The sequence below is a fragment of the Hemiscyllium ocellatum genome, chromosome 22, assembly GCF_020745735.1.
Source record: "Hemiscyllium ocellatum isolate sHemOce1 chromosome 22, sHemOce1.pat.X.cur, whole genome shotgun sequence".
NCBI classification, from domain to species: domain Eukaryota; kingdom Metazoa; phylum Chordata; class Chondrichthyes; order Orectolobiformes; family Hemiscylliidae; genus Hemiscyllium; species Hemiscyllium ocellatum.
In genome coordinates this window covers 24,798,838-24,824,883 of record NC_083422.1, presented here as the reverse complement: position 1 = coordinate 24,824,883, position 26,046 = coordinate 24,798,838, and the positions used below count along the sequence as shown (strand labels likewise).

General features: G+C 41.1%; 1 protein-coding gene across 18 annotated transcripts in view; it reads left to right on the top strand.

Moving 5' to 3' along the window:
* The window catches only part of jakmip3 (Janus kinase and microtubule interacting protein 3), a 184,523-nt gene that overhangs the window by 139,529 nt on the left and 18,948 nt on the right, over nucleotides 1–26,046 (top strand). For 5 of the 18 annotated variants that reach the window (XM_060842412.1, XM_060842410.1, XM_060842408.1 and 2 more), the window contains 9 exons: nucleotides 6,662–6,790; nucleotides 10,225–10,308; nucleotides 11,748–11,810; nucleotides 11,958–12,056; nucleotides 13,722–13,820; nucleotides 13,951–14,010; nucleotides 22,237–22,302; nucleotides 24,149–24,217; nucleotides 24,309–24,386. In XM_060842412.1, coding sequence (XP_060698395.1) covers nucleotides 6,662–6,790; nucleotides 10,225–10,308; nucleotides 11,748–11,810; nucleotides 11,958–12,056; nucleotides 13,722–13,820; nucleotides 13,951–14,010; nucleotides 22,237–22,302; nucleotides 24,149–24,217; nucleotides 24,309–24,386 — 747 coding nt within the window. Of the gene's footprint in view, nucleotides 1–6,661; nucleotides 6,791–10,224; nucleotides 10,309–11,747; nucleotides 11,811–11,957; nucleotides 12,057–13,721; nucleotides 13,821–13,950; nucleotides 14,011–22,236; nucleotides 22,303–24,118; nucleotides 24,218–24,308; nucleotides 24,387–26,046 lie in introns of all 18 variants that reach the window. The other 13 variants (XM_060842413.1, XM_060842415.1, XM_060842411.1 and 10 more) reach the window with 8 other exon arrangements.

The following is a 26,046-nucleotide window of genomic DNA, read 5'->3' as shown; positions in this document are numbered from 1 at the left end:
ACTGTCCATGCAAAGCTATGCCCATTCACCCACCCCAATGGCCCTATTTAACCCCTGTGGTTTAGTCAAACTAATGCCAGTTCATTCCCTCCCCACTCGCCAATTTTGCCCTGACACTGACTGTGTCAACTCATCCAGTATCCACACTGGGTACACCTCAGGACCCATTTTGAGATGAGATAAAATAGTATTCCTGTGTGTCAATTGAAACATTCACTATGAAAAGAAAAGCATGCTCATTGATAAAAATTCACCAGCACCTTATTAAAAAGAATCAGTAAAATTCATAGCCTTACTTCAAACAGTCTACAACTACCTGGTGAAATGGCAGGCAGCTGATTGAGATGACGGAGAGTTGTTAAGTCATTCATGTAAGAAATAAAGTTGACCAGGCAACACTAATCCAGTTATGATTACCCTCAGACTTATACCAATAGAGTGAATAAGCAAGAAATTCGTTTTTTTTCCTAATATTGTAGACAATTCTTTTTCTTTTAGATATTTAAAGAGCAAGGTTTTAGGTTCTTTAAATGTCTGGCAATTTCCTTTGACAGGTCTGCTAACAAATCCTTTGATATCTTTGATAGTTCCTTTTGGTACTTTTGACTATTGTTTTAGACAGTTCCAAGAGTTTATGCTCATTTTTTGCATATTCATTCCTACCTTTACTCATGTTAAAACACTGTACCTTCCCCTAATTGCACTCCAGAATGATTCATGAAGGGGTATCCTAGCTACCCAAACAAGTGTGCAAATTTCTGGTCTGGTCTGACCCCAAACTGGGTCCAATCTGTGTGCACCTTGTTTCTCACACCTGTGTTACCAGAATCAGACAGGAGTGCAGATAGCTGTTGACGGTGAGCTGTCTCCACGAATACACATGCGTGAAACTCAATCTTTCCCCAGTTAAATGAAATGGACTGTTTTTGGGGGAGAAACTTCTAGAATTCCTTACTTTGTTATTTTCATACCAACTGAGAGTCTTTTCATTATTGCAAAATTTAAGGCCTTTGATTTTCCATTGAATGCTGTAATGCTTTCAGTTTCTGTGTGAATTGTATTTTCTTTCTGATCTTCACTTTTGACCTTAAACACAACTTGGACTCTGCAGTGATTGTAACATGGTCAACTAGGTACACCTCATATATTATGAATTTCTGGCTGACCGATATAAACAGGCGTGTTAGCTATCCTGTCACTCTGAGAGCTGGCTCTGAGGGAGCTGGATCAGTGTCAAGGATTCTCCCATGTGCAAATAAAAGGTGATGGAATATCGGCCTCTGCGTAGTTATTTCATACCCTATGTTGGTAACTAGAATATAAGATCATAGAATAGTACAGCACAATATAGGCCCTTTGGTCCTCGATATTGTGCTGGCTTTCTAAAGTCAGACTAACCAACATACGCTTTTCTGTACCAACTCCCATGTCCCTCTAACTAAGCTCCTCTATTGTCAGATTTCCTTCTTCAAACAAATGATTTATGTGACAAAGTCTCACCAATTATCTATATGGAACACCTAATGTCTTTACAGCTCTTCAAAAACTTCTCCTTATTACCTTGATTGTTTTTCATCAGGACCTCTGAGGAGCACTGAATGTTCTATGTTTCAAGTCTCGTGTAACATAACTCAGCTTCATTTTGTTTTGTTTTTCTGTTGCTTTGCTGTTGATGTAAGCCATATGTAAAATAAAACTTTTCCTAGGTGTGAATATAAATGCTAACTCAGAAAGTGGGCAACCTCTTGATGGCTGTTGGTGTTAAAGACCATCAGAAATAAGCTGTTTGGCCCCTTGTGCCTGTACCACCATCCAATAGGATCATGGCAGATACAATATTCCTCATGTCAACTTTCCTGCCCTTTCCCTGTCACCCTCAATTCCTCTGATGATTAAGAATCTATCCATCACAGCCTTAAATATACACAAGGATTCTGCCCCCACAGCTCTCTGTGGCAAGGAATTCCAAAGACTTTCAACCCCTGATAGAAAAAAATACCTTCCCATCCCAGTCTTAAATTGGCATCCCTTTATTCTGAGATGATGCTCTCTGGTCCTAAACTCTCCCATAAGGGGAAATGTTCTCTCAGCATTTACCCTGTCAAGCCTCGTAAGGATCCTATATGTTTCAATGAAATCACCTCTCATTCTTCTAAACTCCAATGAGTAGCGTTCCAATCTGTTCAGCCTTTGCTCATAATCCTCCGTATCAGGGATCATCCTAGTGAACCTTTGCTCAACTGCCTTCAATGAAATGATATCTTGCCTTACACGAGGGTTCAAAAACAGCTCACATACTCCAGATGTGGTCTCACCAGCAACTTGTTCAGTTGCAGCAAGACTTCCCTTCTCTTATACCCCAAACCCCATGAACTGAGGGCTCACATTCCATTAGCCTTCCTGATTACCTGCTGTGCCTGTGTGCTAGCTTTCTGTGTTTTGTGCACAAGTGTCCTCAAGTCCCTTTGTGTTTCAGCTTTTTGCAGTTTTTCTCCATCTAAATAATACTCTGTTCTATTGTTTTCCCTTTCAAAATGAACGACTTTGCATCTTCCCACATTACATACCATTTGCCAAATTTTTGCACACTTAGTTGACCTAGCAATCTCTCTCTGTAAATTGTTTTTACCCCTCCCACAATCTGCGTATCCACATATTTTTGTATCATCGGCAAATTTGGCAACAGTACATTCTCTTCCTTCCATCAAGTCATTCATCTATATTCTGAAAAATTGTAGTCCCAGTATTGATCGCTGTGAAACCTCACTAGTCATGGGTCACCAACCTGAAAAAAGACCTCCTTATCCCTTCTCTCTGTTTCCTGTCCAAAAGCCCATTCGCTGCCCATGCCAATATACTATCTCCAATGCCGTGGGTACTTACGACTCAACCTTTTGTGAAGTACCTTGGTGAATGTATTCTGGATGTCCAAATGTAGCAGATCTACTGGTTCCACTGAGAAAGGACTAGTTATTCTCAACAAAGGGCAACCATAATTGAACAATATCTCATTACACCTTCATGGTTGAATCAGAGAGGACAATAGAGATATACCTGTAATATGCTACACTATTGTCATGGTTAATGTGACTGTCTTCCTCTGTACTTACTAAATGGCACCTTCAGTTGTTAGTCACTATGGCTGCTCTTACTGGCTGCTTGATTGCTCTCATTCAATCACACACTGTCCCACACTTTATTCCAACACCTCATCTACTATCCAGTTCCAAACCCATTTCTCTTTACCATCCTTGGCTTTGTTTATTGATGTACTTGTCCAGTTGTCCACTACAATTTATGCTTTCTTTTCCGTGCCACTGGGCAGCACGATGGCACAGTGATTAGCGCTGCTGCCTCACAGCGTCAGAGACCTGCGTTCAATTCCTGCCTCAGGCGACTGTCTGTGTGGAGTTTGCACATTCTCCCCGTGTCTGCGTGGGTTTCCTCCGGGTGCTCCGGTTTCCTCCCACAGTCCAAAAATGTGCAGGTTAGGTGAATTGGTCGTGCTAAATTGCCCGTAGTGTTAGGTAAGGGACAAATGTAGGGGTATGGGTGGGTTGCGCTTCGGCGGGTCGGTGTGGACTTGTTGGGCCGAAGGGCCTGTTTCCACACTGTAAATAATCTAATCTTCCCGCTGCATAAATTAAAGCATAAACAGCTGGTGTTATTTGTTGTCTGTTTGGAATCTATCTACCTGTTGCCTTGATGTTTGTGATAGTCAGCTTTCAGATCCCTTCAGTGCTTACAAAATCTAAAACAAATTGTCTATTGTTAGATGTGACTTTCTGAAAAACATTGAACGCACAGTTAGCTTCAGCAACAATCAATTGAAGATAATTATCCAAGGTCATGAATAAAAGCAAAGTACTGTGCATACTGGAAATCTGAAATAAAAGCAGAAAATGTTGAAGAAACTCGACAGGCTTGGCAGCATCTGTGGAGAGAGAAACATTTCAAATCTGGTATAATGCTTCTTCAGAACAAAGCTTTAGTTTTGCTGGAAGTAACATATTTTCATGTGCAGAAATTTGTTCTCTGCAAGCAAGAGCAACATATTTAAACTTTGTGAAGGAAGAAGAGTCACTGGACCCAAAACTTAACTTCTACTTCATAGCATGGAATCCCAACAGTGTGGAAACAGGCCATTTGGCCCAACTCATCCACACTGACCCTCCGAAGAGTATCCCACCTCGACCTATTCCACAAACCTGTTACACTACATTTCCTTTACTAATGCGCCTAACCTACCCATCCCTGAACACAATGGGCAATTTAGCACGGCTAATTCACCTAGCCTGCACATCTTTTTACTGTGTGACGAAACTGGAACACACCTATGCAGACACGGGGAGAATGTAAAATCTCCACACAGACAGTTGTCCGAGGCTGGTATCAAACACAGGTCCCTAACGCTGTGAGACAGCAGTGCTAATCACAGAACCACAGTATTCTCCAGAGATGCTGCCAGACCTGTTGTGTTTCTCCAGCAATTTATGGGTTTTTTTTCCAAGCTGTATGCCTGTTACAAATTGCCTGGAAGCATAGAGAAGCTATCATTCACCATTGTTTTTCTCATGGTTAAACTTCAACCAATAACAGTTTATATGCCAACCAATAGAACTTTTTTCTCCAATTGCATAAATTGTTGCTATAATTTGAAATTTGACATTCCTGTATTTCTTTGTATTGATAAGGGGCCATACAGGAGGCTGCTTATTAAGATAAGGGTCCACATTAGGGGCAAGGTTGTGACATGGCGAGAAGATTGGCTGACAGGCAGAAGGCAGTGAATGGGGATTAACGGCTTTTTCTCAGCATGGCAATGGGTGACCAGGAGAGTTCCACAGGGGTCCGTTTTGGGACCACAACTATTTACGTTGCATATTAAAGGTCTGGATGAAGGAACTAAGGGCATTGTTGCAAAGTTTGCAGACAAAGATAGGTGGAGGGACAGGGAGGCTGTAGAAGGATTTAGACAGGCGAGGAGAGTGGGCAATGAAGTAGCAGATAGAATACAACTCGGGAAAATGTGAGGTCATACATTTTGGTAGGATGAATAGAGGTATAGATTGTTTTCTAAATTGGGAAAGGCTTTGGAAATCTGAAACACAAAGGACTTGGGATTCCTAGTTCAGGATTCTCTTAAGGTTAATGTACAGGTTCAGTTGGCAGTTAGGATGGTAAACCCAACGTTAGCATTCATTTCAAGAGGGCTAGAATACAAGAACAGAAGTGTACTCCTGAGGCTGTATAAAGCTCTGGTCAGACTGCATTTGTAATATTGTGAGCAGATTTGGGCCCTGTATCTCAGGAAGAGTGTGCTGGTGTTGGAGAGGGTCCAGAGGAGATTTATAAGACTGATTCTGGAGATGAAGGGGTTGTCATGTGAGGATTGGTTGAGGACTCTGGGTTTGTTTTTGACGGAGTTTAGAAGGGTATAGGGATATCTGATTGACACTTACAGAGTACTGAGAGGCCTGGATAGTGTGGACTGGAGAAGATGTTTCCACTAGTGGGACAGTCTAGGATCTACGGGCACAGTCTCAGAGTGAAGGAACAGCCCTTTAGAATGGGATGAAGAGGAATTTCTTCAGCTACAGATGGTGAATCTGTGGAACTCATTGCTGTAGAAAACTGTGGATACTGCCATTGAGTGAGTTTAAGCCAGAAATAGATCGGTTCTTGATTAGTAAAGGGATCAATTGTTATGAGGAGAAGGCAGGAGGAAGGGATTGATAAACATCACCCATGATTGAATTGTGAATAGACTCAATGGACCAAATGGCCTAATTCTGCTTGTTTTATCTCATTGTTTTATAGTTTTTTAATCCCCTGAGGAGGGTAAGATGAAAAGGTTAACCATTACCTCTCCTATCAGCAATATTCAAGTTCTGCACTCCCAGCAACCCTCTGAGATACCTGCAGTCCTCTTGTTTGGACCTCTTGAGGATCCTTGATTTTAATTGTTCCAACTTTGTTCCCATTAACTTTGTTTACGTGCTTTCAGCTGCCAAGGCCCAAACGTTCCCTTTTGCCCTTAACACCTTCCTTAAAGCCTATCCCTTTGACCAAGCTTTTGGTCTTATGCCCTAAAATTGCATTATATGATTATGAATCAAATTTTATTTTTATTTATACTCCTGTGATGTACCTCAGGATGTTTATTAAATGAAAGGCATGTTATTAAAATTAAGGTGTTGTTCTGATTCACGTAATTTTTTTAAAGTGTTATTTTACAGCGAAGAATGAGCAGTGAACACATTCCCAGACCATTTTGCATTTTGTACTCAAAGTGATGCATTTGAATTATATGGCAATACTGGAAGATGCAAAATCTCTCAGTTTTCATTCTCTTTCAGTGATAAATATCTCACCTGAGCTTAGTATCATTTCATGGTTCATGTAATATCAGAAATTCATCAGCATTGCTTGCTGACTCTGACAGAACAGCTAACACTTTCCAAATGCAGTATGCCAATTGCCCACAAAAGCAGTGTCATGATTAATATTAAAAAACCATAAAGCACTCCTGCTTTAACATCCTCCTGGATGTTATTACTAAAAACATAGCAGCGCGATATTCACTGTAACACATACATTTTCGCCAATCTATGTCGACTAATGAAACTTCCATGCGCATTCATTTTGCTTTTGTTTTTAGGGAATGGCAAAAGAGGAGACTGAACTACGCTTTCGTCAGCTGACCATGGAATATCAGGCTTTGCAAAGGGCATATGCTTTGTTACAGGAGCAAGTTGGTGGAACCTTGGATGCTGAACGAGAAGTTAAGGTGCTGATGAAAATAATCTTGCGTCAGATTGAGCCTAGAGAAACACAAAATTCTGTTTCATTACTGTAAGGACATATTCTTGCTTGTTAATTCTAACAATAAAATAAATGGGTGTGCGTAGGCAAGCAAGCCTTAAACATGTAGGGCTAATTACTATACAAAGGCAGCATAAATTACTCAAAGTAAAGAAGTATCTTCCATGAAGATGTAGATTAGAGATCTGATCCCATAGTACCTCAATTTTTAATGTTAAATTATATCTGCAATGTGCACACACCTCCAGTGTGAATTACACCAGACAAGATTTAGATGAGGCTGATAGTACACAGGAATGGAGTGTCTGCCCGAAGTATGCAAATCACAATGTCAGTCAGTGTGGAACACTAATTTGACACCAGTGCTGTCATTTTGATCTCAAGGCTTCAGCTAACAAATGTCATAAACACACATCACTGAACATCGGTCAGAGCAGGAATGAGCTCCCACCTCCAGCAGCGAGACTTAAACAAATGCTCAGTTACCTACAGCTGAGTTGCTGCATGATTTCCTCTGGCTGTTGTTGCCATTAATAGGGGCCTTCTCGGGTTTATTTTTAAGCTGCGGAAGTTTACACTTAATGGTTTGGCATGTGCTTCAGGACTTTGTCCCAATTTTAAAAACGGTGTGTCAATAATGTGCTCACAAGTATGATTGAGATAGGTGACAGAGGGAGAGAAAAGTTTTCACCATGGTCAGAATCACTCAGCAAAAGATTGTGTGAGTGATACCTGCATTTGACTACGGTATGGGTTGTAGGGGGTGTGTTGGGGGTGGGGGTGTTGGGAATGGCTGACCAACATGACAAAGAGTTTTGGACAGAGTTTGAAACCTAACCTTTACAGGATGCAAGTTTATTAGTTCACAGTAGACCCACATTCAATTTTTCATGATCTGATTAACATTAAAAAGGAGGTTTAAGTGATCTTCTTACTTTTTCTGCTCCTCACCTGGTTGACATATAGCTAATGGTAAGGGCTGTGATTTATAAAGTTGCACAGCATGAGGCAAACATGACAGATCTCAATAGCCTCTTTGCTGAGTACTGCAGGGCCCCTTCAGAGCAGATTGGCCGGCCGGGGTCGGGGGGGGGGGGTGGGAACATCCTTTCAGTGTACCAATGGTACATTCCATCACATTGATCTTGCAGCATGAGCATAATTGTTTCCATGCTGACCATAAGCACACAAATTGCTAACTGGAGCCATGAACCACATCAACAACGCCTACCACCAGTCTCCACCTCTAATTTATTGTAATGGTTCAAATGCAGAAAGCACCATGGATTTCCTTAGAATGGAGTGATACATGGCATTTAATGCCAGGAAGCACAGTGTATGGTCACATATCAAACAGGCACTGAGGTAGTGCAATTTTCCTGAGGTTATGGTATGGGGCACAGTTGATATACAGTGCCAGGAAAGCTACATGTGTACAATCAATGACACTCAGTACCAGCATGAAGTCTGCAAATCGCACAAGGTTATATGTTCATGCTGTGTGCTCATCACTGGCAAAACAGAATGAAGTACATTCAGTTCTAGAGAATCATAGAACATAGAACATTACAGCACAGTACAGGTCCTTTGGCCATCGATGTTGCGCCGACCTGTTTTACCAATCTGAAGCCCATCTAACCTACACTATTCCATGTACGTCCATATGCTTGTCCAATGACAACTTAAATGTACTTAAAGTTGGCAAATCTACTACCATTGCTGGCAAAGCATTCCATACCCTTACTACTCTCTGAGTAAAGAAACTAACTCTGACATCTGTCCTATATCTATCACCCCTCAATTTAAAGCTATGTCCCCTCGTGCTCATCGTCACCATACTTGGAAAAACGCTCACCCTGTCCACCCTATCTAACCCTCTGATTATCTTATATGTCTCTATTAAGTCACCTCTCAACCTTCTTCTCTCCAACGAAAACAGCCTCAAGTCCCTCAGCCTATCTTCGTAAGAGTGTAAATGTCTTCCTGTCTGTAATAGCTGACGGCAAACTGGGTGATATTGAAACTACCAAGTACTCCTGGTCGATGCCAGACACCAGACAGCCTCATGGCCACAATCAGCTCCATGGGCACTGGCTGTGTTACCCTCAACTTCCTCTGAGGTTGCATTTGTGACTGCAGCAGGTGGTAGATTTCACTAAAGACATTTCCCTCTGGCGAAGTGGAGATATCACTCACACCATCTTTTACTGAGGTTGATTTAGGGCAATTGTTCCCTGAACATCCTGATTGATTCTGGACATGATGAAAACTCTTGTCTCCTCTGTCCCAATCCTGCTTGCGAACACGTCGTTGACATGCTGTTTTTAAAATCAGGCCAAAGTCCTGAAGCACATGCCACATCATTAACTGTAAACTTCCGCAGCTTAAAAAAAGCCCTAGAAGGCTCCTATTCATGACAGCAACAGCCAGACAAAATCATGCAGCGACTGTGCTGGGGATCGCACAAAAACCACTGAAAATATCATCTGCCAACCCTACCAGCTGCCCCCCATGTGGCAGAGTACGGACATCATGCGTTGGAATTACAAGAAGCCATCCAACTGGAGTGGAAGTGAGTCCTTCTTAATGCTGAGGTGTTGGTTAAAGATGATGCTGTACCTGTTCAGTTATTGCAGTATTAGATTAGATTAGATTACTTACAGTGTGGAAACAGGCCCTTCGGCCCAACAAGTCCACACTGACCCGCCGAAGCGCAACCCACCCATACCCCTACATTTACCCCTTTACCTAACAATACAGGCAATTTAGCATGGCCAATTCACCTGCCCCGCACATCTTTGGACTGTGGGAGCAAACCGGAGCACCCGGAGGAAACCCACGCAGACACGGGGAGAACGTGCAAACTCCACACAGTCAGTCGCCTGAGGGCAGAATTGAACCCGGGTTTCTGGCGCTGTAAGGCAGCAGTGCTAACCACTGTGCCACCGTGCCGCCCTATTCATAGGCATGATTAGACAGCAATTTTTTTCAAATAATTAGCTGATTCTTTTGCATGAACAGAGATCTCTAAATTCACTCTCAACCACTTTTTTCAAAATCAAAACAAACATCTTTGGTTTAAAAAGTAAGAATGGTTGGTAGGAAGCCAAAGATATTAATGTACAATACAGATGTTTTTGACAAACTTGTTCAGAGATGTTATGACACAGCTCTAGAGCAGGTGGGAATTGAACCTGGCCTCCTAGGTTCACATAGAGGGAGGAATATTATCACTGCACCACAAGAGCACATACTGAGGCATATTAGTGCAACATGTTAGGATATTTTAGTTTTCATATGGGCATATAGCAGAGCAGATAGTGTTTGAAACTAACATTTTGTAAAAGGTGATTGTAGCAGAAATATTTGTTCACCTTCCCCTTTATATTCTTCTTTTAGACTCGTGAACAATTACAGGTAGAAAACCACAGATATCAAACTAAAATTGAAGATCTGGAAAAGGCTCTTGCACAACAGGGGCAGGTAATAATTAACCACATTAAATCAAACAGCCTTCTGAAACCCTGGTGGGTGATCTTGAGTTATCTTTCCTGAGTATAATGTTGAGAATCTGTCCAGCACAAAGGACTTCTATTTGGTGCACAAATATCATCTTCAGGATTCTCTTGTCATATCAAGGAAATGACTAGGTCAATTTTCAAAGTTCTAGATGCAGTTTGCCTTAAAATCATTTGGGTCGACTATTTTTGAACAATCAGGTATTTACAATTTTCTCACCTTCCACCAGCTAAAAGCTTTAAAATGAGTTTTTAATCACAATGTTATGGAAATGATAGATAAGAGATATTGCATAGAAGTTTGTGAAAACTAAAATAATAGATGGACAAAATAGCAAATGAAAGTCATGCATTATTTGAGTCATAGATTTATATTAAGAACACTTCAGCCGAATTACTGCATCATTAGCTTCTGTTTCATGATGCTAGGTTGGACACAATCATTTTCTAAAAGAGTTAAAAAAATTGGTTTTCCAAATCTGTTTTCAACAGTAATTTCTTTGTGGTTCCCTATTCAAATCCTATACCATTTAAATATTATTAACATTATTTTCATGATATTCAGACTAATATCTATAGAATTAAAAATGTTTTGTCTGACGTGTCTATAATTTTGGACCTTTCAAAAAATATCACATCAAAATGTGTAACCTCAAAGACATCCACAATATGTACTCATCATGACTGAATTCCCTACAGTGTGGAAACAGGCCCTTCGGCCCAACAAGTCCACACCAACCCTCCAAAGAGCAACCCACACAGACCCATTCCCCTACATTCACCCTGACTAATGACCTAACGGTACAGGCAATTTAGCATAGCCAATTCACCTAACCTGCACATCTTTAGACTGTGGGAGGAAACCAGAGTACCTGGAGGAAAACCACACAGACACGGGGAGAATATGCAAACTCTACACAGACACTCACCCAGGTCCCTGGCACTGTGAGGCAGCAGTGCTAACCACTGAGCCACCGTGCCACCACTGAGTTAACATAAATACTTGCCTGTAAAGTTACCAATTAAGCTTCTGATTCACAAAATTTGAAGAAATCAGTAACAGCAAAGTAAGGTTTTACAGCACGGAGATGCTTGTGTGTTAACAGTGGTGTATACGATTGAACCGGGTGTCATCTGCATATATGTGTAAATTGATCCTACCTGAGGATAATATACCTGAAGGGCAGCGTGTAGATGAGAAGGAGAAAGGGGAGGGGGACAAGGATAGGGAAGCATTGGAAAGCCCAGATTAGTCATAGTAATTAAAGAAACTGTTCATTTTGTATTTTGACATTTAAGAATAGCATATAAACCACATTCATTATAGATTGGGTTATGAACAGCAAGCATTTTAAAATCTGCCTGAGAACTTCAAAAACAGGTTTTGTCCATTTTGTTTCTGAGGACATGAAATGGATCGAGGAGAAACAAGCACTTTATCGCTGGAACCAAGAACTACTTGAAAAGGTATCTCTTTCCTCCAAACGCAAGTAGAATTATAAAACATCACTTCACTATCTAAATTTCCATGTGGCTTGATTCAAAGTCAAGGCATCCTCAATGATTGAACAGAAACAGGAGTGAAAATGAATGTGATGTTTTTAATTTTCACAGATTCGGCAAATGGAGTTTGAGGAAAACCGCCTTAGACATGATGTGCAGGATGTGAAAGATCAAAATGAGCTTTTAGAGTTTCGTATCCTAGAACTTGAAGTAAGACAAATTTGAGGATTTTCTTTGCCTTTTCCTATTTCATTGATGGGGAAGAATTTCTCTGCATGGTATATAACAACATTGTAAGTTCATTGATGAAGATTTCCTTTCATTTTTACACACATCTTTCTCAATTACAGTAGAACTGCTGAAAAGAGGTAATCTTCACTAATTAATTCACATCACTGTACCTGCCTGGAGCAGAAACATTCTTCATGATGCAATAAGCTGAGCTATTACATTACTGAACATGCTTTATGATAGACTGATGCAGCTGCCAAAAATTAGATCACTTTGGACCAGATTTTGTGGTCAACAATGAAGGGACAGGATCCTTGTTATCCTTGATAAAAGCTACTCACAAAATCTTAGCAGGCTCAAGACTGTCAATTTCTGCTAGTCTTGTGCATTTTGAATCTGACATCACAGAAATCTGCAATGTTCAGGAACTGTGCAATTAGCAAGGCAACTGACCAACCAGTTGGATTGAAGAATTCTTACAGGCAGCAAAACAGAAAGTAAAAGGCAATATTTATAATTCACATTTTAATCATTTTACAAGTAGTTAAAAAGGAACATATGCATAAAATTGAGGTAGAAGCTGAAATATCATAAATATACCTTAAAAATGAAAAAGATGGAAATTCTGCTGTTTTTCTGAAAGACTGCGGTCCAGACTTATAAAATTAGTTTTTCGGGACCAGAGGTGTTGTTCATAAGTTTATAATTCAATATGTTTTAAAGTCTCAGTTACGTCAATCAATAAGGCTTATTATTTTCAATTGTTATGCAAGAATAGTGCATAAAAGATTAACATTTGCGTCAGACCTTTGATTCTGCGTAGGTTGCTTTTTCGAAGATTATAGCACCTTGTGGGGGAGCAGGGGGACACTAGAGGTGACTATTACATTTATAGAGCAATGATGGCAAATATGAATAGTTTCACTGCTACTGCTATCACAAATTCCAGGCCAATGTTATGATCTTGATGCATTCATTCAAAACTTTGCAAAGCATGTTTTCTTACCATTTGTTCAAAGGACCCCACTCCTTGTTTTACCTAAGTGGTTCCATGTTGGGAATGCCAGTGCAATCATGGTGAAATTATTAGCCCAGATCAACCTCATTATGGCTACTCATTTGATAAAGTATTTAGTGGACTGGGTCTTTCAATTGTAAACCAACAAAAATTGAGATATTTGCCATTGTTACAGCTAAAGATCACAACAAAGTCCCAGGTCACAAATGTGGAATACTTGCAAATGAAATTCACATTTCCAATGATTAAGATACACTACCTTGAACTCTGAGCAACTACCTCCAACACTGACTCAGCCATTGAAGACTTGTGGAAGATGCCTGAATTTGATGTGAGATTTGGATAATTTTACTGAGAACTTTAAATCAATGGCTTAGGACCTGGTCTAGGCTATCTCCCATCTCTACCCACCCCTTCCTCACCCACTCAGCACTCCCTCATCTACCTCCACTTCCACATACAACTCAACAATCCCCACTCAATGATCTCACCTCGCAGTCCCCACCCCCAAGAAGATTTGAGCTACAGCTTTTATACACTAAAGAATTCCTTTTCCTTATCAGGATTTGCTTTTCAATTTGAAAAAAGGCACCTATTTTCCTCAAAAAAGTGTTATTGTGTTTCAGGAACGTGAACGACGATCACCTGCCATTAATTTTCATCATATCCCATTTCCAGAGGAAATGAGTCCTCTCCAAGTCTACTGTGAGGCAGAAGGAGTACAAGTAGGTGCCACCTCTTGCCGCACTTCCGTAGAAGGCAGAACTTTAATTCATCTTAATAATGAGACAGACTGAGATGTTTAATGCATCAGAAGACATTTTTTTTAAATCATTTTCCTTCTTTTCTTTTCAGGACATCACAATAGCAGACCTCATGAAACAGTTGGATATTTTAGGAGATAACGCCGTAAGTGTAGGTTGCATTTCTGATCATGCATGAATTCTTTTCTGTTTTATAATCCTGTCAGGGGAATTTGCCTGAGTGAATTTTATAATTAGTATTAATCAACCTTGTGTGTTATACAACAGCAAACTCTTATGCCACAGATTGCCAAGTGTTTATTTAGTCTGGCAGGTGCCATTTCAGTTCCAAAATGGCGTCTGTGCTGTTGGTGTACAGTTCTGCTCCTGACTACATGGAGTATCATTCTAGGAACTGTGTCAACATGGGCACAGAATACATGTGCTGAGTGCAAAGCGACGTTGGTCATTATGTTAGGCTGATTTGATGCTGACGGTGCGATTTTCAATCTCAGTAACACAACTGATGTTCTTCTTCTGCTTTGGGCACAGCTGAATGTGTGTTCACATGACCCTCCCCTCCACCATCCCTCCTAGTGAACCCCTTCCCCATCCCCAGGAGGGGACACCATCAGGTTAGTTGTCAACTGATTTCAGTTGGCTGCTGCTGAGTGGATAAAAGCATTTGGTGGTGCATCGTGATTATTTAAATTTGTGCAAGGTAGCAGGAATTGAGGTAACACACACGCTGAAGGATTTTGTCTTGACATCAAGAGTTCTGCTTGGATCTCCAATTGCTCCCGGGAATAGGTGTGAAGTTTGGCTTCCAGCCTGGGGATTGCTGCAGACAGAGAGAATGAGAAAACGTATTCCAGAGAAGGGCAAGCTGTTGGAAAAGAACAAAGCAACTTGGAAAAGGGGAAGAGAGTCCTCCGTAGGAAGCCATGTCCATTTAAGGTCTTCAGTGACCCATTGTCCTCCCTCAATATCAGTGAGAAAGAGTAGCTAGAATCATGTATGCTCCAACATGGGTGGTATGGAGGGGTGGTTTAGGGGGTGGCATTTAATCAGGTGGAGGAAAAGTGAGTCACTTTTGCACCTTCGCTCCAATGCAGTCCTTGTCAGGAAGGCCTGCAGGTGGCATTGCCACCTCACAGTCCATTGTGGTTCTTAAGTGGACTCTTAATGCACAATGGACATCCTCATCCTGCTACCACTGGTATTAACCCTGCATTGCTCCAAGCAGGAAGCACCATAAATAAACCTTATTGTGTGGGCAGCGTGGGGAGGAGGATCCCTCACATAAGTTATGCAGAGCCTGAATGACGGTCCACAGGAAGCGTGGGAGATGCTGAAAGCCATAGTGTTGCCCTCGCTGTCGACCTGGTGATGTTGTTCAGAGTCAAAGAGTTCTGAATGGCCACCTGTTTATGACGGATTTCAGGGGGAAGGCGCACCCTCTGGCCTTTTAAGTATATGAGTGTCACAAGATGGCAGCCTGTCTCCCCGAAAAACATGGCCAGGGATCTCACTAGATCTCTAGCTGATGGTCAAGGCCCCATCGCCTCCATGTGATCTGTCCTAATTATCGAAAGTCCCTGTGGCATCAAGAGATTCTTGTAGAAGCCTTCCCCTTTAAAAATCCGAACTGCTGCCCAGAAAAGGTGAAGGACCACATTGCCGCTGTCTGTGCAGGTGATTGTCAGTCACGTGATATTTGCAATATCTCCCATTTCGCCATAGCGGAGTTTGCAGATTCTGTATGCAGCAAGAGCTGAATATGTTTCATTTTCCCTCACCAGAGAGAAACTGGCCGAATGCACGTGTGATTTCACAACACCTGCAGGCTGCCCAATGCCAGCTGCTGCTGAAAGGGCATATGTCTCTATCTTGGGTACTGCAGGTCAATTGTGGGATGTAGCACAACCAGAGTGGACTCCACTGCCTTGATAACTAGTCAGTATATGCAGCATGCAGACCAGTGCTTAGTAAATGGGAAGCTGATGGCATTGCGGTATTATTGCTGCACTGTTAATCCAGACAGCCAGGGAAAAATACTGGGGCCTCTATTTCGAATCCTACCATGGCAAATAGTGGAGCTTGAATTCAATAAAAGCTATCTGGAATTAAGGATCTAATGATAACTATGGATCCATTGGCCTACGTGTCATTCCAGACCCAGAGCAATGTGGTTGACTCTTGACTGCCCTTCGGGCCATTAGGGGTGGGCAATAAATGCTGGGCCTAGCCAGCAATGCCCACATCCCATGAAGATTTTTGTTTTAAATCCTGGCAGCAGTTGAGATTCTTTTGTTCCACACCAGTTCTCTGTGCCATCTACGTTTGAGCAAGCCGGGGTAGCTATTGATCCACATTGCCGCTGACCAGCTGACTCATGACTCCATCATGTGCCAAGCACAGCCAGCAGAATGGAAAATATCACGCAGTCACACACAATGTGATTGAACAGGCTATTAGAGTTGTTATAAAAGAAAACTCTTTCACTGCTTGGATAGCTCTAGAGACTGATAGTGCTATCACAGTTCATGTTAAAATTTACAATGGTCTGCTGCATGCTGTACAACCTCGTCATCACTAAGGGGAGGCATTGATGTACTGGTCTTCTCACGGGATTAGTACTCCAGAGACTTAGCTAATGCCTTGGGGATTTGAATCCCACCATGTCAAATGGTGTAACTCAACTTTGAAAAAAATCTGGGATTAAAGGTCTAATGATGACTGTGAAGCCACATACAATTGTTTTAAAAATCCTTATGATTCACTCATGTCCTTTAAGGAAGGAAATCTGCCAAGATTATTGGGTCTAGGTGATTGACTCATGATTATCTTCTGAAATAATTGAGAAAGCTGTTTAGTGTGTCAAACCACACAAAAGTCACACAAATGGAATCTGACATAGACTGAGGCGCCAGAAATGACAAAGTAAGGCCTGTCGATCCTGCAAACTCCTAACACCAGAGGCTACCAGTGGTACCTGTTTAGGAGGAAATCGCTCTGGGAGTCCTCAACAGTGACCACAGACACCATGATGTTTCATGGCAGAAGGCCAAATATAGTCAAGGAAATCTCTTTCTAATTACCAAGTACTGATACTTGCTGCTGATGAATCAGTAGTCCTTCACATTGAACAGCCCTCGTAGGAAACACTGAAGGTATCAAGGAGGTAGGGGGGACCTCCATGTCCATCGTCAAGAATGGCTTGACAGCAACCAATGCTTTCTGAGCTGGTCAATTCCTAAAGGGCACAGCTATATGCTGGAAATCTGAGCTTCCACTGCATAATCTAGATTTTGGATTGTTTCTGCCTGTACAGTCAGGCACTGTATCATGGAAAAGTTCACAAGTGTTCTTGCAGAGTTGGCCAACACTTCCCAAATGGAGAGGAAAGGCTGCAATCACAGTGAAAAGTTCTGTGCCCAATTAGAGGCTGACTCTTACGTGCTTCTTGCCACTGACTGCTTCGTTAGGTGTGCCAATACACCAAGCACTTCACCACACACAACCATCAAGCCTACCTCTGTCAGCCACTTCAACAGGGTGTTCACCTGAGTACTTTTGATCAAAATTCACACTACACTTCACACTCTAGCAAGTGCTAGCACAGTCTGGTACCTAAAACTATCCTTAACCCCAGCACTTGCTGAAGTCTACTCTTGCCTGCTACCTCTCACCATGCAGGTCCCAGCTCTAATGTGTCATCATAAGTGAGCGCCCTGTCAGTCTGTGAATAGTGTGAGAGTGCTGCCAGTGTGAGAGCAAGTGGCAGTGATTCTATTTCATCACTACCTTCCTGCTCTTCTACCACTTGATCTTCCAACATTGCCTGGTCAGGTTGTTTTCTTGGTTACTTGTGAGGAGAATGTTTGAGGGGAGGTGGCGAAAGCAACAACTGCATGCTTCCATCATCTGAAAGTTGTAAATCAGAGAAGGTCGTTGTGGAGGAGTGGTGAGTGCGATATGAGATGATGGATCAGACACAGGTATATCGCCAACTTTTTCATTTTCAGCTCAGTGCTCGTGTCTAGCTCAATCACTCCCACTCCAAAGATAGTGAATTTTTAGATTCTGCTCCCTCTGGTTATGCATCAGCTTGTTCTGCGAGAGAGTGGGAAGGGTACAAATGAGTGTAGTGCAATCTGTTTGATGATAAGGCTATTGCGGTTGAATAACTGTAAACTGTGGATGTTCAGCTTGCATCAGTGCTTACTGAGTGAGGCTGAGGCAAAGCTGTCAATGTTCAGCATGATTCTCGATTGAGAGAAACTCTTGTTAAGTGAGTGAAGATGTATAGCACATTGAGCATTATCGGAAGCTGTGATTCAGCTGGTAAGATTGGAATGTAAAATGATTTCATTGACTTTTGGCATTTGTGTGGGATCATAAAACTTTTCATAGCACTACATTCAAGTCCTCAGCATTGACTGCAAAGGCTTTTGAATCCCATGGTATATCTCTAAGTATCTCTTTGTGCCTTCTGTGAATGGGGGACATCTCTGCACTTCTCAACCTCCCACTTCAAGTGCAGTTTTTAAGAACTTTGGAGCACTCTTTCTCTCCTGTTGAACCATTGAGTCACAGTCTGGGCGAATGCTCTTTGGAGAGTTGGTGTGGACTCGTTGGGTCAAATGGCCTCCTTCCACACTGTAGGGATTCTATGATTCAAAACAGGTGGGTTTTGATTGGGTCAAACGTAATTATTTCTAAAATCTCAGACCTGACCTGAGGCTCTCTTGAACCATCACTCTAACAAAGATAGAAAAATGGACAATAGACAACCAACTCACCACTGTTCAGCAAACCTGGTGATGAAGACCAGAACCAGCCATGATCTTTATACACTAAGACATTTACTTATACACTTGCACACAATTAACTGATACCTCCTAAACTAGCAATCACAGTTTCAGCCTGTTGCTACTTACAGGGAACAAATGAGTTCCCAGTTCATGTCCATTCACTTTTGTACAGTTAAGTGGAATTCATACACAAGACATAGGTGGATTGTTTATAGCGCTATTTTTAATAAGTTGTATACTTTATTTATTCCCCCCTATTTTAATGTTAACCATGGCCTCAGGAAATCCAGGAAGTTGGTTCTCAGCAGTATTTGTAGATGATGGCTGCTTCCTCTGTGACCACCTGTTTCCTTCATTCCTTCACCATGATTTGAGCTTTTCCATCCTGTTATCTGACCTCGTCTTCCAAGGATGAAGCAGATTGTCACCTATGCCTCTGCCCCAATCTGTCTCCTCTTACCTCACAATTAGCTCCAGAGGTCTGAGCAGTACAGCTCCGCTCACTTCCTCACGCTGTCTAATGTAGCAGCACAAATGGGGCGGCACGGTGGCACAGTGGTTAGCACTGCTGCCTCACAGCGCCTGTAGACCCGGGTTCAGTTCCCGACTCAGGCGACTGACTGTGTGGAGTTTGCACGTTCTCCCCGTGTCTGCGTGGGTTTCCTCCGGGTGCTCCGGTTTCCTCCCACAGTCCAAAGATGTGCGGGTCAGGTGAATTGGCCAAGCTGGATTGCCCGTAGTGTTAGGTAAGGGGTAAAATGTAAGGGTATGGGTGGGTTGCGCTTCGGCGGGTCAGTGTGGACTTGTTGGGCCGTAGGGCCTGTTTCCACACTGTAAGTCTAAAAAAAAAACCTGTCTTATCCTTGGCTGTGATTTCTGCGCCAGAGTTCCCCACCTGACAAAGAGCCAAGTCTATCAATCTAGTGGCTTCAGGTTGGGAATTCTGATGGAATAAAAAAGCTACACTGGTGTCCAGAATCCAATGTTCAGGGAAACCTGGGCTGCTGCTGCCCACTCATAAATCATGCTATAAGAATGGTTGGGAACTCAATTGCTGTGAATTTAGACTGTGACTATTATTAAATCATGTACTTTATCCATAATAATTATGGTTGACAGTTTATGGCTTGAGACATTATCCTTGTTAGAATTCCCATGAAGACTGATTTTTTAAAAAAGATATTTATATTTCCAGTGTCTGACTAGAAGGATCACATGACAAGATTTCACATTTTCAGAATTTCACTGTAATAAACACTAAAAGCAACATTGTGCAACTCTATTCACTGGATAACTTACATTTTAAAGTGTAGAAAAAGATACCCCTTCTAACTTTTAAACTGCCCAAAAATCCATCTCAACAATTATGTTATTGCATTTGCAATTAGAAACTTTAATCTTCAGGAATTACTCCAAAATTATTCTCAACTCCCAATGGATTGCTTTCTTTTTCCTTGCCAGTAGGTAACTTCTAATCCCTGCACTGAATTCCACAGGGAGAATCATCTTAGCAATTCCATTTTTAGGCGAATACTAGGGAAATCTTCCAGCCTTGTTTAAATCCTGATGAATTTAGTATCTTTGATCCAAATGTGTACCTCTTCCATAGACATTATCTTTCTCTCAGATTCCTGTAACTGAATATGTCTGTGAGGTTTAGGAAAACCTGCAACTCAAACCTACAATGGCTCACTATAGACTTCTTCTTTCCTTAAGGCATGTAAATCACATGAGCCTTGTAACCAGGTAGATATGCTAATTGGCTATTATCTAAGCCACACACCCTCCACAGTTCATTTTAATTTGAAATTGTCTATAAAGGTTAACCATTCACAAAATGTGATATTCCTAACACCTCCCCTGTGCACCTTGAAGACTAATAGCATACCCATTGTCAGCACATATGCTGTTGCCATTGTTTATTCGTTTGAACATCCTTCACCTACTCAGCAAATTTCTTCACTTAAGTCCTTTATTCCCATAGCAACCAAGTCACCCAAGCTAGCGATCAGCAGAATTCAGAGCTGGTCACATGACCTCCCTTCATTCCTCCATTTCACCTGAAAATAGAGAGACTTTCCCAAAACATAACAAATGTTATTAACTTTGTATTTGCACATTGTATATTTACTCTGCTGCATTCTGATGTTGACAAAAAAAAATTGTCGCTGTGTTCAATATTACATACTCAGATATTGACCTGAGGTGCTGCAAGGGGTAAATATCTTGAGGAGAAAGTGAGGGTTGCCAATGCTGGAGATCAGAGTCGAGAGTGTGGTGCTGGAAAAGCACAACAGGTCAGGCAGCATCTGAGGAACAAGAGAATTGACATTTTGGGCAAAGGTCCTGATGCAATGCTTATGCCCAAAACATCAACTCTCCTCCTCCTCAGATGCTGCTGGACCAGCTGTAAATATCTTGATTCAAAATTCCCCAACAAATATCACCACGATGAAAGGTAGTGTATCTTAGATATCTGAATAAATAAAAATCCCTTTGTTAAATATGCTGAAAACTGTCAAAATATAGTTTTTGACCCCATTGAGACATGAGGAACTGGTCTCTATGTATACTATAAATAAACACTAGCGCAGTGTTGGCTTAATGAGCTTGAGTCCATTTCTCCATTGCTTTCAACTTTGAGAAATAATATACTGAAGGTCAATGCAGATGAAATTCATCCCTACAATTAACCAGACTCTACAATAATAGATTTAGAATGCTATCTTGCTAATATTAATGAGGTTTTGGTGTAATTGACAGGGTTTGTGCAATCACTTCTACTTCTGACCACAGTCAGTAGTCGCTTTGGAGATACCTGTGGGGCTAAACAATCTCCATCAAGTTGCCATTGCCAATCTTCTTCAATCACGTACTAACACTGTCTGTCTTCCTATTCAAAACAAATTGTCTTGTAAACTGATGCAAAATCTTCAGACTGACCACAATCAACTTAGTTGTAATTATAAGGGGCAATTGGTCAGTCAGACAGAAGTTCAATCATTTATCAAATTAGAGGAGGTACATATTTGTGTTATATTTGCCCTAATTAAAACAATTATCTACATTTTGAACAGAGTTGCGGACTTAGCTCATCCATTTCTGCTGGGTTGGGCACACCACCCACAATAATGTCAATGGATGCAACTACTGGGTTTATTGGTGCTGCCATGTATTTATTCTGAATCTCGCTGAGTGTATGGTTTGTTTGTCTGCATGACTCATTCCTTTACAGAGATAAAATAAATCAGTAGGAGAAAGTGAGGGCTGCAGATGCCAGAGATCAGAGCTGAAAATGTGTTGCTGGAAAAGTGCAGCAGGTTAGGCAGCATCCAAGAAGCAGGAGAATTGACGTTTTGGGCATGAGCCCTTCTTCAGGAAGAAGGGCTCATGCCCGAAACGTCAATTCTCCTGTTCCTTGGATGCTGCCTGATCTGCTGCACTTTTCCAGCAACACATTTTCAGCTAAAATAAATCACTGGCAAGGAAAGGGGAAAGAAGCACACAGTGTTTAGGATGTGAAGAAAATATAAAAAGTGTTAATTTTAATTATTTTCTTTCTTTATTTACTTGTTAATTAGAACTTGACCAATGAGGAACAAGTGGTTGTGATTCAGGCCCGAACAGTTTTGACATTGGCAGAAAAGGTAACATTTTTAATTGTTGATTAATTTGAAACAATCTTTCACAAACGTTAAGCACTTGAGTCGAACAAGGATTTGTAAGGAATGAGTGCACTGAATGCGTTAATGTCAAAAGAAAGTGAAAGAAATCGAAGCAATGTTTAGAAAGGTACATTAAAAAGAGTTTGAATCATACATTATTTTGTTGAAAAATGGCAATCAAGCTCATAAAATTCATGCCCTGCAGCTTAAAGTACAGACAGTAAACAGCAGTAAATGTAAGCAACTGGACTGGACTCTCAGGGATGTTAATTGTGCATGTAAAACATATCAAGCCATTTTTGTGTAGGCTATGTTTGAATTCTACAGAGTGAGAATTATTCACATCTTGGCATTTGACTTCCAGCCCAAGTTGGCATTGGTGTTGGGTGTTTACGAAGTGTCTCACACTGGGTCAAAAGCATTTCTGGGGCACAAGCAAGACGACTAGAGGGTTCACTTGATGATGACTGCAATTACTGCATCTGACTGTCTGCTCATTGCACCATATGCTATTACTTGGTAATAGACCTCTGACTTCATATCGAGATGAGAGAACCATATTTGGATACATTTCACCTCGAGTGCAGGCCAATGGTCTTGGCCTTAGGCCCACTGCTCCTCCTCAGTTTCTTTATGGAACACTTAAGTAATTTCTCTTTGTGAAAGTTATTCTATTCCAATATGGACCAACAAAATGGTAGAGTCACAGAACTCCTGATACAAAATCTCCTGACATTGCAACATTTAAGAGGCATTTGGATGGGTATATGAATAGGAAGGGTTTGGAGGGATATGGGCCGGGTGCTGGCAGGTGGGACTAGATTGGTTTGGGATATCTGGTCGACATGGATGGGTTGGACCGAAGGATCTGTTTCCATGCTGTACATCTGTATGACTCTATGACAAGCTAAGTAAACTGAGAGGTGAAACATTATAAAGAGTCTGGAGAAAGGTTAAGAAATAACCAAAAATGCTGCTATAAATCCACAGATGTAATCATATAAAGGATACTCTTGACTTTTTCAGTTTCAAGTACATATTTGAACATGGTATGTGTCTTTTTAAGTGAACTATCAATTCAACACATACTTTATGCCCATTTTATTTATACTGATTCTAATTCCTATGTTGCGGAAAACATCAGGAATTTACGTGACTATGAATATCATGGTTAGTGTTAATTTTAATGTGAGTAACTGTATACTGTCAAACAATTCTAGTACTACTACAAAATATGTTGTAGAAGAAAGTTGTTTTGCTGTTAACTGGACAAACGTCAGATGGAACAGACACTTGCCTACTCCTCCAGTTGCCTACTGTCTATAACAGCAAAATCATTTAGTTATTTTACCTTGGGACATCAAGTGGGATAAATAAAGGGAGCGTTAGAAAGAGAGGAGAGGAGGATTAAAAAAATGCAGTGGTTTGCACAAGAATATCAATTTAAACATAATCTCTTTTTTACTCCCAATAATTCCTAGTTTCATTGTGTGGGTGAGTACAGTGCATGGGTGCGTACACCACCCTTCTGAAAAAGCAATTAAACACTTTGATTTAAATCTCTTTATGTTTGCTAGATGAGAAAAAGTAATCATAACAGTCAGATTGAAACATAGCTTTCTATGTTTTGTGTTGCAAGTACATTTAATTCAGAAATTAAGCCAAACTGGGATTGTAATTAATTGATGATGATCCATAATTAATGTGGGTAAGGCAGGTGGGAACCCAAAAGGAGTCCTTTATGGAAATATTTAAACATATTCAGAATTGAATTTCACTGGTTGTTAAATTCTGTAAGAGGTTGTTTGATTTTTCACTCAACTTCCAGTGGTTGCGACAGATTGAGGTGACAGAGTCTGCACTACAGCAGAAGATGAATGACATTGAAAATGAAAAGGTAAGCAGAACTCACAAACAATGTCAGTGATATTGAAGCCTCTGCACAAGACACATGGCAGTTTCTGAATTATTTCTCTACCTGTTCACAGGAGCTCTTCAGTAAACAGAAGGGCTACCTGGATGAAGAACTGGACTACAGGAAACAGGCCATGGATCAAGCTCATAAGGTGCGATTCCTCATTTTCTGCAAATCTTCACTTTTGAAATGGCACTAACTTGTTGGCATTTTTGATTTATTAAAATAACATCCACTGAAGGCATGGCAAACTATTAACTCAATAAAAACTGTGCCTTAAATTAAGTAATGAAGATGACTCTCGAGTAAGGTGTGGTGATAGTTGATAGTGATGGTTTTAATGGTTGCAGTCAAGTGAATGGGAGAAGAGGTCAGTAGGGTGCACAATCCGAAGGCCAGTTTGTAACTCAATGCTTACTGACCACCATTCTACAAATTGGATGCAATTTATGGTCATAATGCAAATATGGTCATAATAAAATATGCATATAGTTTTTAAAATAGCTGTTGATGCCACTTCATGCACTTAGCATCAGGGAAGTGCTAAATACATTGAATATGTGCAGAAGATCCCTTCAACTACACTGAAAACAGCAATTCCTAAGGAAACTGGCATTATTTGGCAGTATTACGCATCGTTTCTGTTTACAGTTTCAATTATATTTTGTACTTTTTAAGTAATTCAGCTGCTTCCTATTTTCTGTGGATTGAAGTGGTACAACCACAGTTCTGAGAGCTGTATCTACAAAGCCCAGCCAGCTATTTGATAGCTTTTGAGAAGGATTTGAAGAGGCATAACAAAGCGTTTATAACTGGAGTAACATTTACACATACCCATACTCTCCCACTCTTTATCTGTAGACCATGGTATAGCAACCTAGACATGACTGCAGAGGACTGCTGCATATACCAGTTATATCTCACAAGGGAATCAGCTTGAAATATGGTCTTTTTCTCGAGGTAAACCTTGGTGGCATAAGTAAAGGTGACACCATCCAGAGGGAAGAATCAGTTAAAAAAAATTACTTGGAAGTGAACCTACTAGTCATACTGGAGCACAGTATTGAAATTTACAAAACAAATGAGACCAATATGCGTCATTAGGCAGCATCCGAGGAGCAGGAAAATTGACGTTTCGGGCAAAAGCCCTTCATCAGGAATGAAGCTGGAAGCCTCGGGATTCTCCTGCTTCCTGGATGCTTCCTGACCTGCTGTGCATTTCCAGTACCACACTCTCGACTCTGATCTCCAGCATCTGCAGTCCTTGCTTTCGCCCAATATGATACTTTCTCAAACTATACTGTTTTTCCTTCTGGGCAGTTTTGTGTTTTACAACTACTAAATCTCGTTCCATGCTGTGTTTGTCCAAACCTAATCCTAATTGCTCCTTATGCCCCCATAAGCAAGGTTGTTCCCTGAAGCCATGGAGTTCACATGTGGCAACTACATTGTGAGTGACCACAATGGCAGGATAGAGGGCTATGCAGTGTAGGCACTGCCAACAAAAATAAGACATGAGGAAGGAATGTAAGATGGCCCATTTCTTGGCTGTGGAACCTTAAACTTTCTAAGTGGAAGCAAATATATTATCATCTGAGACAGTGGGGAAGGAGCCAGGGTAACTACATATTTGCAGATTGATTAGAAGATGAAGAAGACTATTTCATCCTGTACTTCAAATACTTATCCAGCTTCCGTTAAATAGATGTTATTCCAGAGGGAATGCAAGTTAAAAAGCACCTGGAGATGGTCATAGTGGAGTGCCTTTTTGAAGTATAAAAATATAAATCAGACTGCTGGTGTCATTCGCA